At 32.6% G+C, this 16,733-nt stretch overlaps 3 protein-coding genes across 4 annotated transcripts; 2 read left to right on the plus strand and 1 right to left on the minus strand.

Moving 5' to 3' along the window:
- The first annotated feature begins 3,294 nt into the window (after positions 1-3,294).
- LOC110620288 (40S ribosomal protein S17-4) lies at positions 3,295-4,010 on the plus strand. The gene has a single exon (XM_021763970.2). The coding sequence runs from the start codon at positions 3,391-3,393 to the stop codon at positions 3,826-3,828; it is 438 nt and encodes a 145-aa protein (XP_021619662.1). The 5' UTR covers positions 3,295-3,390; the 3' UTR covers positions 3,829-4,010.
- A 1,370-nt stretch (positions 4,011-5,380) lies between these two features.
- On the minus strand, positions 5,381-10,614 carry LOC110621633 (MTOR-associated protein MEAK7). Its single transcript, XM_021765901.2, has 8 exons — positions 10,486-10,614; positions 10,283-10,385; positions 10,084-10,188; positions 9,917-10,002; positions 9,572-9,813; positions 7,918-8,107; positions 7,031-7,214; positions 5,381-6,020 (listed from the first exon to the last, which is right to left on the minus strand). The coding sequence occupies exons 1-8, from the start codon at positions 10,536-10,538 to the stop codon at positions 5,715-5,717; spliced, it is 1,269 nt and encodes a 422-aa protein (XP_021621593.1). The 5' UTR covers positions 10,539-10,614; the 3' UTR covers positions 5,381-5,714.
- Positions 10,615-11,380: 766 nt separating this feature from the next.
- Positions 11,381-16,203, plus strand: LOC110620013. Of its 2 annotated transcripts, none has more exons than XM_021763559.2 (4): positions 11,381-11,539; positions 11,660-11,851; positions 15,622-15,816; positions 15,977-16,203. In XM_021763559.2, exons 2-3 carry the CDS (start codon positions 11,693-11,695, stop codon positions 15,784-15,786), a joined length of 324 nt encoding a protein of 107 aa, XP_021619251.1. In that variant the 5' UTR covers positions 11,381-11,539; positions 11,660-11,692; the 3' UTR covers positions 15,787-15,816; positions 15,977-16,203. The 2 variants fall into 2 exon arrangements, with proteins under 2 accessions (XP_021619251.1, XP_021619252.1); XM_021763560.2 differs by having other exon boundaries at positions 11,399-11,539; positions 11,666-11,851.
- The last annotated feature ends 530 nt before the right edge of the window (positions 16,204-16,733 follow it).

The raw sequence follows: 16,733 nt of genomic DNA on the forward strand, positions 1-16,733 counted from the left end.
TATTGTTTTTGATATGGTGGGACCCATTGTTGGAGAATTAATTTATTTGCATAATAAGATGTCACATGCATCAGCATGTGACCACTGCAAGCACATGCTAGACTTAATAAAATTTATAAATTATAAAAGCTATTTTTTTTTAATTTTATAAATTATTTTTTATTATTAAAATTAAAATTATAATAACAGACTCTCAGATTTAGTCTAATAATAAATGTATCAAAATAAATATAAAAAATTTCAAGTTACATTCTTTTAATTTTTATTTAAAAAAAAATTAAATACATATAAATTTTACTAAGTCTGTTAGTAGGTGTATCAAAATAAATTTAAAAAATTTTAAATTTTATTTTTTAATTTTTATTTTAAAAAAATAATTAAATATATATAAATTTTAAAAGTACGGAGATAAATTTATAAATTTCAATAAACTATACCAACTTGTAGTTTATTCAATAAGAAATCAGCTTTTTTTTTTAAAGCTGATTTTGTATTACAATATTAAATATAATTAATTTTTTTATTGAGTATCTATATTTTACCGCTTTAATTACCGTCATAGTGGCAGTCAAAAGTTTTGGACTGATGAAATGTAGTCAAAATTTTCAGGCATCCATTTTCCATGGTAAGCAAACAATAACTACTCTCCATTTACTAATTTTCGGCTTCCACGGCCACTTGCTTTTTTCTATTTTTCTTCCCCAACTTTCTCTCTAGAAAAACGTTGGAGAAAATAATTATTCTGTCTGTTTCATCATTTTTTATTTTATTTTTTTATTCATATTAAAAACATATTTTTTTATTAATTTTTCAGTTATATTTATTTTACATTAATTTTTATTAAATATTTATTTTATTTCATAATTTTTATTTATTTAATTTTTTATATATATTAAAAAAATAATATTTTATTAACTTTTCAATTATATTCATTTTAAAAATATTAAATTTTATTAAATATAAAGAAATATTTTTAAAAATTATTTAAAAATAAAATAAAATAAAATAAAATTATAATAATCAATTTATATATTATTATAGTGTAGAAAAAAATGTGAATAATAATTTTAGAATAAAAAAATAAATAAAAATTAAAAAATAGAGAAAATATTTAAAAAAATTTTAAAAATAATATAAAATTAAATAGAATTATGGGAGTCAATTTTTATAAATATTCATGCTTTAAGAAATAAAAACTATATATGGAAATTGTTAACAAATAAAATCTTAAATGTGTGCTGGGTGACTTCCTTGGGGTCTCCCAGTCCAGCTAATATTACCATTAAAAAACTGTATGCCTGATGTGACCCGTGCACATCTAAAAATTAATATTTATATAGTCACTCAATTTTATAATTTCTTTTTATTATTTTAAAATTATTTTTTATTATAATTTTATTTTATTTAATTTTATTTATAAAATTTTTTAAAAATATTTCTTAATATTTAATAAAATTAATATATTTAATATAAATATAATTAAAAATTAATAAAGAAATTATATTATTTAATATAAATAAAAAAATAAAATCAACTAAAATTATGAAGAGAATATTTGATAGGTTCCATAATTTTAGTTTCCATTTGAATTTCAAAAATGGTGTCTCCATATTTATTTTTCGTGCATTTTTGTCTCTTGCGATCTTGAATCTTTACTATTAAGATGCTCAGCAGCGGAAGAAGGTCGGGGATAGCCCCACAACCGTTTTGAAATTTTGTATATATATATATATATTAAGAAAAACTTATTTAAACACTCTTCATATTAAAATGAATTAAATCTAATCTATAAATAAGTGATAGAACTATTAATCCGGAGTTAGTGTAATTAATCTTTCAATATTTTAAAAATATAAAAAGTGAATAAAAATTTAATTTTGAGTCTTCTTAACTATTAAAATATATATATTTAAAATTGTAATCGAATTGAATTAAATTTTGATACGTTCAGCCTCGATTATAAAATAAATTTAAAATTTTAGATTATAGTTCGAATTCGATTCGAGTTTCATTTATAAGTTCGAACTCAATTCATAAAATAAATATTAAACTCGAACTCAATTTGAGTTGGATTAGTAATAAACTCATTTATTATATTAATCAGCTAACTCAAATTCAACTCAAAAAATTTAAATTTAAATTCATTTTATACTCCAATTTGACCTCTATTATATTATAAATAAGTTCAATTTAATTTAAATTTATTTAAATTATAAATAAATTTAAATTATATAAATTTAAATTAAAAATAAAATTTAAATTATAAAGTCAAATTTTTAAATTAAAATTTTTTATTTAATTAAAATTTCTCTAATTTAAAACTAATAAAAAAATATAAATAGATTATTTTTTTATAGATAAAACACAATTCTCTATATTTCTTGAACTTCCAACGTGGGATTGCTGTTGGCGAACAAGTCTGCTCACAAGTTTGTTCGTGAGTCTGCTTATGAATTTTTTCGCGAGTCCATTTACAAATCAGTTCACGAACTTATTCATAAATTTGAAAATCAACCGAATTGAATATTATTAAATTTAAATTCGATTAATTTATTAAACAAGTCTAAAAAGTGATATTGAGTTCGACTCGTTTTCTAAACGAGTCGAATCCGATCAAATTTTTATTGAGTCGAGTATCGAATAACTGACGAATCAACAGTCTAATTTAATTACATATTTATTTATATTTACACTGAAAAAACAAAATCTTGATGTTTACTTCAGAGAGCAAAGATAACTCAAGTATAAAAAATTTAACAATAAATCAATTAAATTTTTGTGTAAAATTCTCTAGTCAAATTATATATTTATTTTTTAAATAGAAACTCTTGGAGTGCGTTTTATCTCTCATGGCTCATAGGTATTTCGGCTTTTGACTGGGTGATGAGAAGAGAAAAAACTTGTATGGACCCAATTTACTGTAAAATACATATAGGCAGGTCTTATTTAATTTTATATAATAGGACCCAATCGTATATATTTTGGTCTATCTTGGATCCTGTCCCAATAAGAATTTTCCAGGATGACTGATCTGTATTGCGGCGTGGATTTGCTCTTCATTTCTGCCGGGTGCCTTTTCTGGGTCGGGTACCCATACTGCATAGGGTTTTGATTGTTAGGCTTGAGCCCTCTGATTTACATTGAGCTGTATTGGTAAAATTAGGCTTTAATTGCATATGGGCTTCTGGCTTACTGGATATTGTTTGAAGCATGACGAAGCCCATGGCTGAACCCTAGCCATGTAGCATATTTCCCTTTTTGCCCCTCATTCATATAAACATATACTAACAAAACCCTAGACCCTTTATCTTCCTCCCTCCATCTCTGCGGCCACTGCACTGCACACCCCCGCCCGTCGAGTCTCTCTATTGGAAGGAACCACCATCAAAAATGGGTCGCGTCCGTACCAAGACCGTGAAGAAATCCTCTCGTCAAGTGATAGAGCGCTATTACTCTCGCATGACACTCGACTTCCACACCAACAAGAAGATTCTTGAAGAGGTTGCTATCATCCCTTCAAAGCGCCTCCGCAATAAGATTGCTGGGTTCTCTACCCATCTCATGAAGCGGATCCAGAAGGGTCCTGTTCGCGGGATCTCGCTCAAGCTTCAGGAGGAAGAGCGCGAGCGCCGCATGGACTTTGTTCCTGAGGTCTCCGCCATCAAGACTGACCAGATTGAGGTCGATAAGGAAACTATTGATATGCTTTCTGCCCTGGGTATGGGCGATATTCCTGGGATTGTTCAGGTCGACCCGGTTGCTGTGCCCGTGACCCAGTTCGGATTTGGTAGAGGGGGCGGTGCTGGTAGACCAGGGGGAAGGTTTTAAATTTTAGAAGTCTTACTTCTGTTTCATCTTATACTGTTTTGTTCAGCTATGGATATTTTGATTTTAGTTGTTTAATTTGGAAACTTTTTGGTGCTGTTCAACTTATGATCAACTATGGCCTAAATGCTTTGTTTTTTGGAGTGCCTTGGATTATTTTTAATGAGTAATCTCAATTTTGAGGATTTTTGGTAGCATTGCCTTCTTGTTTGGATCTTATAATTTTATTGAAATGGATATTTCCCACAACTGAACTCTTGATGCACTTTAAGTTTGGGCTAAGTTATTGAGAATGCAGGTTCATTGCTTTACATACTTGAGTGAAGATAAATATTTGGTATTTCAATGTATGCTCTCTTTTTAGTTGTACTGGTTCAAATTATTTTTCATAGTCGACCATTGTTAGTTTTGTTCTATGAGTCTGTGATATGTCATTGTTTTTACCAGTTGATTGAACCAATTCCTTTGTTCTTGCTACGAATATTGTGAATCTTCAGAATGGATTATGTTGGGCATTATGTAGTAAAGTTGTCATTTCTGGTACACTGCTCTACTTGATGCAATATTGCATTAATTGCTGTTTTCATGTAGGATATTAGCTTGTTGAGATCAGTAGATTCATAAATGTGACTTAAATTTACCATTATTCCTAGTCCAGTTTATAACATGTAAGCTGCAGTACTTCGTTGTTCAGTGGTTTATCCTGCTTTGGGTGTGAATCATCAAACATGGTGTGGCAAATAGTTCTGTCAGACTCAGGAGAATGGGAAAATAGATAGTAATAGATAGCAAAATTTCTCATTGTAGGATGCTCACATCATTTGGTAAAAGCTGTGGTACAATTGTTGTTTTCTCAACTTTTTTCATAAATCAAGTTTTTTTGCTGTTTGCCTTTCTGATAAGATGATCATGGTGAACCTAGATTCTTTTTATTAGCTATATGCCTACTAGGGTTTGTCACTTGTGACTGGGAAAACATTTGTCTTCGTATTGAGTATCAGTACCACAGTTTACAACTTGTTTAACACCAACGCACATTTTAATTGTTATTTTCAATAGTCAACAACTAATCACCCACCATTGTTATGATAGTTACTATACAGTTTCACTGCCACTACTAGCCATAGTGACACAAGTAATGCACCCAAACCCAATCATGTATTTGAGTCTGCAGTGCAAACAGAATGATAATGAAGTGAAAGAAAGAATAGTTCTCAAATTTATGAAGAGACCATAGGCAGTGGTGGCATATAAGCCCTCCTACTTTGTTATCTTAATTATGTTGTTTTCTGTGACAGAAATTTATGTTTATAAGCCCTCCTATTAATATTATTAATGGCTAATAATTACTCAAGTGGTCCTTTGTATATGGCTGTTTAGACGATAGATGGATGGATGTTCACCATGTTGATGGTTGGTGCCTGTGCTTTGCCTCTTTGTTCATTGAATTGATTATGTACATTAGTAGTTTAGTGCATGATAAAACTTGGTTATGCACACTGTACCAGCCAATAAAAGCTTGCTATTATAAATCCTTTGCTCCGGGCGTGAATGCTGATCATAAGAACTTTTTCCATGAGCATTTCAAGTGAATCTCCTTGGAGGCTGTAATACAATATGGAGAAATGTGTTATGCACACAGGCCCGCACCTAATATAGTTTTCTCACATCCTACTATTGGTCCCTGAACATATAAGGCCAATAATGCAATGGCTGTGTATAAATTCAATCACATAGAATGTTAGGTCATGAAACAGTCAAATATAGCTCCAGTTTACCGTAGATACCACATCAGAATCCATGTCTTATGCACATGGGTAATAGAGCAAATGTTGCTGCAAATCATTTTCTGGAATTGCAAACTGTAATGCTTGAAAACTCAGCCAGAATTATTCGCTCGAATTTGCAAGCCCAACCATGTTGAGCATGTGGCGATCCTCCTTGAATCTCTCCAGCACTGTACCTTTCATAGCATCCTGCTTTTCTTGCTGTACTCCTTTTTGAACAATTCCCCAGCATTCTATAACTTCTGGCAGTATTCTATTGTTCTTGGAGAGCGAAGGGCTACCAAATGTGGTGCAAGTGAAGGAATGCCCTACATCAAAGCTTGCTGAGAGGAAAAGACCAAAATGATTTACTCGGCCTCCAAAACCGATGCCGTTTGGTATGTTTTCTGAACTAAAATTCGCAGCACACTGCCAATGCAAGACAAATGCAATGTCAGTTTCTTAAAACACCCGACCACATTTTATTTTCAAGCTAGTTTAATATAAAAGCTTAGTTGTTATTGCTGCTACTACTTGCATTACGCAATATTTGATGCAAATCAAGTTTTCACCTATAATATATATGCACTAATCAAACATGCAGCATCTTCATCCAGAGTAAAATAACAAATAATAATTAGAAAAAATACAGAGAACCAGTTTGAAGATAAGATTAAATGGTGGCAGGAAAAATACAGAGAACCAGTTTAAACCAACTTTACCGTCCAAGTCATGTTTGTTCCCTTTTACAGAATTTCCTCTCCTCCCATCTCTCTCTCACTCGCAAGTCGCAATAAATGCACATGCATGCACGAAGAAAATCATCAAGCTGGTTTGACAATTCCCTGAACAACCTTAAAATGAGGTCAAATGTTAATCCAGAAAACATTTCACCCAGCGCATACCATAAATCGCTTCAGTGACAAAACTCAACTATACCAGGTTTGAAGGTCCCATGCATTAGTCAGGAATTTAAACCATGCATAATTTAATTTGATCAATTTTTTTCTAAATTTAAATCTTGATACCATTAAAGATCAATCAGTTCATTAATTTTAAAGGATCAAACTTTGAACAAGATTTCCTTATCCGTTGTTTAAAGGAAAAAATCAAGATGGTTAGACTTGGGATCACTTAATATGAAAGAGAAGAAAAATAAATTTAAAAAAATTGTACTCTACTCAAAAATCCAAAAGCACGTTCTTAGCATCCATTCAGTTAATATTTAGTGTATATAATGCATAGCATTCTAATTTTATTAGTTCTCTTGAACAAACCTTGGTAAATGCAAAATTGCTATTATTAACCCCATAGAAGTTCTTTTATTTATTTATTTAGTACTAGCAAATGTAATATGAAACAGCCACAACCAGAGATCCTTAATGATACCATTCACAAACATCTTTTTTAACCATTGATGCACATAAATTTATACGTACCCATTGTATATTGCTGTTTGCTCCAGTGGGCTTGAAAATTGAAGCCTTAGGATATAGCTGAAAGAGAAAAGACTTCATATCTCCGTAGAAATCGCCATGCCTGTCCCAAGGCTGAGAAGCATAACCTCCATATATGCAGTCTTCTTTATCCTTAACAATCAGAACTGTTGGCCCTTCACCATTTCTGCAGTTCAATTGAACAATTACCTTTCTCAAAAGGAACTCTAATGAGTGTATATTATAGTAGTTTGACGAGTGTGTACATAGTGAATGCATGCAACAAATACATTATTAACAGCTATTTTTACCACAAACAGCCTCCTAAATCCTAGCTATAGACAACTGAAATCTCATTCCAAGTATGCACCCTAAGGCATTGCCTTGAGAAGTTCTCATTACAAATAGCATTGAGCAAATGCCATTATCTAGCCATAGTCTCACAGATGTAAGGAAGCATTTACAACCATAAATATTAATGTGTGAAAACATATAGAGATGAAATTGCCATTTGCAAATTGCATATCAAATTCAGACAACCAACCATAAGATATAGAGCCTAACTAATATAATAGTAGATTATGGTAGCAGGCATTGGCCCACTGGGGAAGACCCACTAATTTACAACAACACAGCAGTCCAACCAACAGACACAGAACTTCCCTCATGGACTTTTAAATTTGTTCTGAAGAGAAAACAAGTTCTACAATCCAAAACATGAACTGAACAGCCTAGCTATTGAAGCACTCAGATGGTTATTTCCATTTTTCAATCTGAAGCAGGACAGAACTGATGAAACATAGAAGCATATTTTTTCAGGAGGATGATGACCAAACAATCTGATGGATATGCACAGAGAATATTAATGTATGGAGAAACAAATTACTCACGAGACACTGCCCAAGAACGTGTTGAAACTTAGGCCATTAACAGCACTATGGTACAAGAGTTTCCATTCCTCCAGCTCTTGGTGAGAAAGGGCTCCTCCTATATGCCAAGCGTACTCTTTCCTTAACAGTATCATGTTAGGATCAATATTTTCCCCGTGCAACAACTGAGGAACTTGAGAACCAGGCCTCCCTGCAAAGAACTTAACAGTTAAAATTGGAAGAAACAAATCACACTTTATTTATTTTCATTTACTTGACAAAATTAAGATCACCAAACTATTTTTCTGATCAAATATATCATCGTCTGGAAATGATATTACTTGAAAATTACACCCCAGGTGGAACCAAAGAAAAAAAAGGTCTCCATCAATATTTGTTAGGCTAGGGCCTAACTTTGGGTATTTCAGCAGCAAAAGCAGAGAATTAGAAGAAAAGAAGAAGCAGATAGTGAGATAGATAAAGTGTGGATGAGTAGAAAGGAAGATAAATTAGGAGAATAGAAGAAAGAAGACCTCATTGGGAATATATAAGTTTTACAATTACTATATGAGAAAAAAAAGGGGGGATAAATAAAAGACATTTAAGTGGGAAGAACCAATATATCCATTGCTTTACAGTAGTATCAACGGCTAGACCCCTTCGGATTCCCCTCAAAGAAGGTATTCATACTCTTACACACCGAGTGTGATCGATGCGGTAATACTTAATGCATCTATTACTCCTTAGTTTCATTCAAATCACCCTGGTCTATGACTTGTTTTTTTTCCAGACCTAGGATGAAGTAATTTCTTTTAACTCTCTTAAGCAAAAAGCATATTTTAAAACTTGGCAAAATGTATATGTTAGCCCTTAAATTATATGTTGATAGTCATATAAGCCCTTACATAATTTTTAGATCTAAACAAGCCATTTAATTATTAAAATAAATCAAATATGCCTTTGAAATTTAATAATAGATCAAATATACTCTTAAAGGAGATATAAGCCTTTTAAACTCTAAAAAAGTTAAATAAAGCCTTTAAAATTTTAAAATATATTAAATAAGCTCTTATGTCTAATTCATATATCTTTTTTTCTTTCATATTTTATTTCATTGCGTTGTAACTAACATCTTTAAGTGATATCTGTCTTGTTCAGCTCTATTTGATATAATATTCAAGACTTATAAATCCTTTGATCCTACTTCCGTCCATTTCATCTAAGGTCTCCCCATTTTTCTTGTCGCTCCTTCCCTTACTTATCACACTTATGTACTGGGGCATTTAGCACTGTATGTTGGACATGACCAGGACACATAAAAGAAATTCCAAAATCCTGATATTAAAAGGTCCACATTGCCAACAGGGAAGAACACAATTAAATTGCCCTATCATCAAGATTGGTAATGAAAACAAACAGATCTAAGTCCATTTAATCATTAAATTGCACTTACAATATGGAAATTTGATTTATAAGCAAGTATTTTTTGTTCATATTCACAAATTATGAATTAACTAACTTAAAATTATAAACCTATTGAAAATGTTTTTCCATCTTTGCCACTGCAATAGAGTCAATTATGTACATTCTTCAAAGACTGTTAAATTGCAGAACAGCAAATCTGAAAAGGATTCAAGGATTGAGTGGACTAGATAAACGAAGAATGATGACAAACCTGCATCTGATGGAATCAACAAGCTCCCAAGGAACTTCCTGACTGAAGGGAGAAGGCCACACCAACATCTGAAATCCTCAAAAGTCATACTCTTTTCGGAAGCTCCTTGAACATCCTTTGAAAACGTGGCAGCTTTAAGAAATACATCAGCAACATCCTGACATGAGCTTGATCCATCTCCATTAACTTTTGGCAAAAATACACTCTTCAAAATTGCAATTAGAACAGATTCTAGATCAGACCTGACAACAGATTTAAACACACCAACACAATTAAATCAACAAGAAAAAAAAGGAACAATTATATCTCTAAGTAGAGGTAGTAAATATTAAACAAAGACCATACCTTCCTAAAATCCCATCATCTGTTATATCCAGTAATTGATAAATAAACTCCTCAATCTCATCTTTCGTTCCTTTCTCATATATGCTCTGCAAATGGAAAATAAATTTCTACAGAAATACAGTTATAAACTCTATGTGGAACAGATGAAAATGATCAATAATGCTTGCCTTAGCAATCACAAGGTCCTCGAAGGTGAGTTTGTCATCTTTTCGCTTCTGGGTAACTAAATCGAACAATCTCTCTCCTGACGGACCGTTCAATCCAAAATATGCCTAAACTAACACAATCCTGTTAGTTTCAATAAATTCTAAAGGTGATTTATCAAATTGGATGATAAAAAAAACAAAGGAGAAACCATCAACTGACCTGAAAAACGGAAGAGGAAACGTAGTCACCTTTGCTCTGAGATTGAGCAGCCAAGGAAACAAAGAATTGTTTGAGGTCATCGAGTTCGTGTGGAGTAAAAGCTCTGTACTAAAATCGAAATTCCTCAATTGTAAGCAAATTAGACTTTGATGCGTGTATGTGTCAGTGTAAAGAGGAATAAAGATTCTTTTAGAGAGAGAAACCTGATGGCGGAAGCGAAGCGAGGATTCGCCGGAGGCGACTGAGCGTTGCCCATTTCTTCCCTGACTATCTGTGAAAAGCGCGTGCAATATGTATATAGGGTAAATTGCTATCAGGTACCTGAAAATTATCAAAATTAACCATTTTGGCTTTACTTGCATAGCTTAACTAAAATGTTTCATTTAAAAAAAAAAATGTAAAATTAAAGCTTTTTATGCTTTCTATCAAATAAAATATTAACTATTTTTAAAGAAATCAATTAACTTGTCTTGTATACATCGAACTAATATATTATATATTTTTAGAATTATAAAAATGAAATATTATAAATATTTAAAATTAAAATAAATTAATTAGTATTTTTAAAAAAACAAACTAAAGAGCTTAATTACTAAATCTAAAAATAGAAACTAACTAATTGATGTTAATAAAATAAATAAACACAAATGGTAATTTACCTCTATATCTATATATTGTTTTTATAATAGACCCTATACTTTACTATAATTCTACAGGGACCCATGCCGACTGCCTTTTTAATTATCTTGTTAGAAATAAATATGTATGCTTTTATTTTTTTATAAATTTTTACTTAAACAAACAGCCTTTTTAATTTTTAAAAAACAACCTATCTTATTATTAGTCGTTAGATTATTTTAAATTGCTTTCTAGATTGGATTTTATTTTGAATTTAAATTTTTTAATTAGTCATAATTTAAATATAATTTAATTATTTTTTTATATAAATTTAATGAATTTGAATTTGACTGACTGCTAAGGCAACTTTATTGCTTAAACACAAGCATTGATGTAATTTACGTACTGAATCAATATTCTAATTGTTGTTGGAGAATTTATTAAAAAATAAAAAACCGTAGAGTTACAACGAAATTTCTAAATATTTGGGGCACAAATGTAATTATTCAAAAAAGTGGAGAAAGAAAAGGGGCCGACTTTCAACTTTCAACTTCCAAGTGATTTCTACCTGAAAAGAATCAAATTCAATCAAAGTGACAGCAAATCGAAGTCGGATGACCACCAACTCTGAGAAATGAGGTCTGATCTATTAGTTCCCTCAAACTGAATTTTTTCTTCTAATAAATTTTTGTGCAATAGCCTCTAACTGAAGCTGAAGCTCATCCCCTTCTTTCTTTGCTATCGTTGGTTTGGATTCAGGAGCAGATTATGTGAAAAAAGCTAAAATTAACGATGTCGAGACCGTGGGTACTGGTTTTTCTTCTCTTGTTGATTGTATTTACCTCGCAGTTTGAGTGGAAGCAGCAATTTGGGAATGAGATTGAAGCGACTCCAACCATTTCCCGGAAGGATCAAATTAATTCGAAAAGGGAGGAAGCTGTCAAAGAAAAGGTTTGTGATTTTTACTGAGTTTCCTATTTCAAAGTTTCAATTCATCATTATGGAACCCGTTTGTACAAATAGAGGAGATAGATGAGCTAAATTCCGTTTTGGGCTTGCTTAAATTTGGGATTTTTAGGCTCTGTCATCACCCTAATTTAGAAAGTTTCATGCAATCATAATGATGATTGGGAATTATTGCTGCTTTTGAATATGACGCTTGATTTGCATTTAATGAACTCAAAATGGTAAAATAAAGTACTCTTGTGAAGGTAAGGGCTTGAATCTGGCCTTTGTCAAACTAGTCCCTTGTTGAACTTCGCGCTAAAGGATTAGCTTCCTAATATTCTAACACATAATCCTACTGCTACTGATTTTGCTTTCCTTTTATTGTAGAGAGGGAATTTAATAGGGAGAAGAGAAATTGAGAGTAAAGGATAAGGTATTCTCCTTCAAAAAAGATATGACCTAGTGACACTCTTTAAGAGTACTAAAAGCAGCAATCCATAAAAGTCTTCTCCTCAAAGAAGTTATCTAATCCACCTTTCTCAGACAATTTGGCTTTTTACTTTGTCTTGAACCCTCTCTTGTAAATAGCTTTCTTAAAAAATAATTTTTCATTTTAATGTTATCAGAAATCACTGCAACACTCATAGCTATTTGCAATTGAGATAGCAAAGGCCAAATTATGGCTCATTTGCAATGTGGATATGAAAAATATATTTTTGAGATGCAAACAACCATGGGTGGAGACTCAAACCACCTTAGCTTACATAGATAATAGATATACAAATTTTAGGATTTGGATAATTTTATACCATAAAAGTATTTGGTGTAGCATTTTTAATTGAAGTTAACTCACTTTTCTGACCTGAATGTCATGGATTCAAGTCATTAAAACAGCCTTTCTACATAGCAGTGAGGATGCGTACTTCAACTCTCCCCAGAGCCCTCAAGTAGAGGAAGCTTCATGCGCTTGTTCCCTTCTTTTCCCCTTTTTAGTTCATTTTCATTTTACCTGTAGGATTTAGGAAATTGTTGTTGTTATTTTTATATACGATATTTTGCATATATTTCTTTACATTTGCAATTCTAAAGGCATGTGTTGCTGATAATTATATATGTTCGCAATAAGGATCTGTAGAAGCATGCCCCCACCATAGGACATTTCTAGACAAGGACATCTTGCATTTCCATTTCATTGCATGTATTGAACCAACTCAATGCTTCAAGCAAGTTGGCTTCAAGTGGCCTCTCCTTATAATATGCTTTTCAAAAAAAAAAAGATCTTTTAAATCTTATATTTTTTATATTTACATTTGTTTTCATCATGCATTACCAAAACCTTCTGCATCTTATTCTTCAACTATCTTTAAGAGATTTCAGTTTATTTGGTGAACTTAAAATGTTTCCAAGCATTGACTCCCAGCAACCCCTTTGCTTCCTTTTGACTAGCAATTTCAAACCCTGCCTGTTAGTGTCCTTGTCCTAATCATGTGTTACTGTAAATCATGCTTTTCCTTCCATTATAATTCTACAGCAATAACAGTACAAAATAGTAGCAGTAGCTGTAGGAAGATGATTGTTCCTCCAAAAATTAACATTTCATCACATCCTCATTCAGAACTAGTAAGTTTTCTAAAAGAACTGGAGTTGATGCTCTGGATTTGCTTTTCTCTTCTTGTTGCATTTGTTTTTTGTTAGCATTGATGAGATTCCATGCTCCAACTTAAGGGGGAGCTCAATGGAAGTTTTATATATTCCTACTTGATATTCCTATTTATTAGAGGATCCCTTGATTCATGGTATCATGCTATGTATGTCTTGGTTCATCTACTATAAACACGGAAGCTTATGTATTATGAGGAATGGAATGTAAATGAATAAAGATGTAGCTCTTCAAGGCTTTGTGTCTGTGGACATAGCTGAACTTTCTCTTCTGTTGTTCTAACTTTAACATGGTATTAGAGCTCCAAATTTCTGGGCTGCTTTATTTTCTTCTTCCCCTTTTTTCTGCCTTGGTCTTGTAAATCTTTGTTTGTGGTACTTGTTCCCATTGATTTTCTGCCCTGTTTCTCATTAGTTGTCTGCCCTATTTTAAAGCTTCCCTGTTAAGAAGCTACTGCAACTTTGGGTCACCACTCAAGGATGCTATTTTGTTTCACCACCCCTTCTAGAAGAAAGCCAAGCAGCCAGCAAGCCCCTCTCCAGAATCCAATACTGTGGTATCAACTACAGTTCTGTTTGGTGATTCCCAGAGGCTGTTTGATAAGATCTTTCTTTTGGTAACTGAGGAAGGGTTCAGGGGCTTCTTTAATGAAATTTGGGTTTCCTTGGCTGGTTGGGCTTTCTTGTCTGTGTTATTGACCCTGAAAGTTGTTTATACTTGCAACTACAATTATTCCGCGGGTGCAGCTACTGCTTTGAGGGGAAATTTGGGTGATTTTGGTGCTGCTGCTGCCTCTGTTCTTGCTTTCTTGGTTCCTGCACCTGGTTCTGTGTACTCCTTGTGTTGCTGTTTGTTTGGTATAAAGATGCTTCAAGGATGTATGCTTTGGAAGAATCTTGTTTTTGCTATATTTTTTCCGTTGCCATGTGATTTGTTTCTTGGTCATCCCTGTGACCTGCTGCCTGCCCATTTGGTTTCCTTTTAGACCCTGATTTGTGAGCTACTGTGATGTTTTAAGGATCATTTTGAGGGTGTTTTGGGTGACCCAGAGCTGAGTCTTGTGGCCTCCTATTTGTGCAACTCAATGAATTGCTTTGCCTTGGTGAAGGTGTTTCTGAATTTGGAGACTAGTTGCACCCTTAAAATCTGAATGCTTGTGATATTAAGCAATCATTTGAGCTACTGTCTGATGTTTGGCTGCTGCAAGTTTTCTATGGGTGGTTTTATGTTTTTCTGTGACATGGTTATCAATTTCTTGTAATTGTATTGTGAGAGAATTATTGGCTTTGTTAAGATTTAAGAGTGAAAAGGAGAAAAGGAAAGAAAAGAAAGAAAGGGAAAGGAGGAAGAGAAGGGAAAGAACGCAACACATAGGTTACATCCTTATTTCTCTACGCTTCTGTAAAATAGAAGATTACATTTTTATGCACAAATATCCGTAAAATCACTCTAGCAAAGCCCTAAAGATTGACTTTCCATAACACTCTCCCTAAAGTTGAATCATGTATCTCGTCATTTCCAACACCTCCCCTTGATGAGATTCTAATTATGGAAAGAATATACATTTGAGTCTACTGAGGAAATATTTTACATTCTCCTCGACAATTCCTTTTTCCCTCTGCAATTCTTGTGAATCATTGATGAAATATGTGCATTTAGAAGATATTGTCATTAGGAAATCCTGGCACAAGCTCTCACAATATATTAGCTATTCCCAACAGTATTTTGTTGCTCGCAAGAGCACTAAGCGTAATCTATTATTTAGTATCTGAAGGAGAACGCTTTTTTGCTTTCTTTATTCTACCTGCTTTAACGGAGCCATATAAGAGCACAACAGGTCTTTTCTAGAACCGTATACCTTGTCTCATAATCAGTGAACTTCTTGCTGAATATGCTTTATCTGATCTTCTTCTTCTTTTTCTTTCCCTTTTTCTTCTGTCAAAAGTTGTTTTAAGAATGACCTATTTTTCAACTTCATTTGACAGCTGCATGTGTCTTGTTTCATAGTCTGACTGGATTACTTGACTCACAAGGTTGCTCAAAAGTTAGTCAACAATTATCTCCTTTATGTTGTGGCTATCGTTAATCCTATGCACTTTCAACTTTGCTACAGATCATCCTGTCTCAAGAAAAGAATATTCAGAAACTTAATGAGCTAGTCCAGAGTCTTCGAGAACAATTGCTACAATGTAGAAGTGAAAACATTGTTGCAAATGGCACAGCAATCCCTTTGACTGAACATTTAAATGAGCTTGAGCAGCAAGCAATATTGGACTAGAGATGGATCCGTTTAACATCAATAAGTTTGGTACGTGTATATATACGAGCCTTGTTTTTCTTTCTCAACGAAATCTATTGAATTCTTTGTGATTGATCACAATATTTCAGTTGACTCGTATAATGCAACTGTAACTCATGTTCCATTGTGTTGTGATTTCTAACCAGTGGATGCATTCTTTTTGAAACAGGTGAGTAGATATTGTGCTGTTTTGGAGGAGATTGAAGGGCTGCTGACTCCCGTGAAAATTGTAATCTGAATACATAAAAGTAATAGGGCAAAACATTATATTAGCGTTTTAAATAAGTCTTAGTTGAGTTAAGCAGAGTGTATACTTGTGTTGTTCTTCAGCAAGAACATTGAATGTTAAATTCATGGAGTAGTATCACAACAATGACATCAACTTCGCTTTTGCAAGATCTCCAGTAATTGTAATTACAGGTCTTAGATTTCAAATTTTATTACGTAGAAATCTGCCCTAAAATACTCATTACCAAACACTCGCATGAATTTTTTCTTTTTATCTGGTCCATAACACTGCTTGTAAAGTGTTAGGTATGTACGACTTATACTGTTGTGATTTTGATAATCCCCACATTTTCTGTGCGTGTATTTATTTGAGAGAAAAAAAAAATTTGCTGCACATCTTCTTATAAGGCACAAGATATTAAAATCAGTTTGTCTCATAAATAAAACAATTACGACTTGACCTACCGTTTCAACTTGTGTTCAACATTCAAACATATTACTATGTAGTAATGCATTTTGTCAGTAACGGTTAATAATATTGCTGCCATTTCTGGATAGCTTTTAGTTGACATGACTTCCCTTCATTTTAACTGTATCTATGTTTGCCTTCTCTTTCCCTTCCCTTCCCATTAAAGGTATTTAATGCAACATGACAGAGTTTGCTGTGATTTCAATTATTTGTACTGTAAAAATTGATT

This window comes from Manihot esculenta, chromosome 8 (genome assembly GCF_001659605.2).
Source record: "Manihot esculenta cultivar AM560-2 chromosome 8, M.esculenta_v8, whole genome shotgun sequence".
In the NCBI taxonomy this organism is placed as follows: Eukaryota; Viridiplantae; Streptophyta; class Magnoliopsida; order Malpighiales; family Euphorbiaceae; genus Manihot; species Manihot esculenta.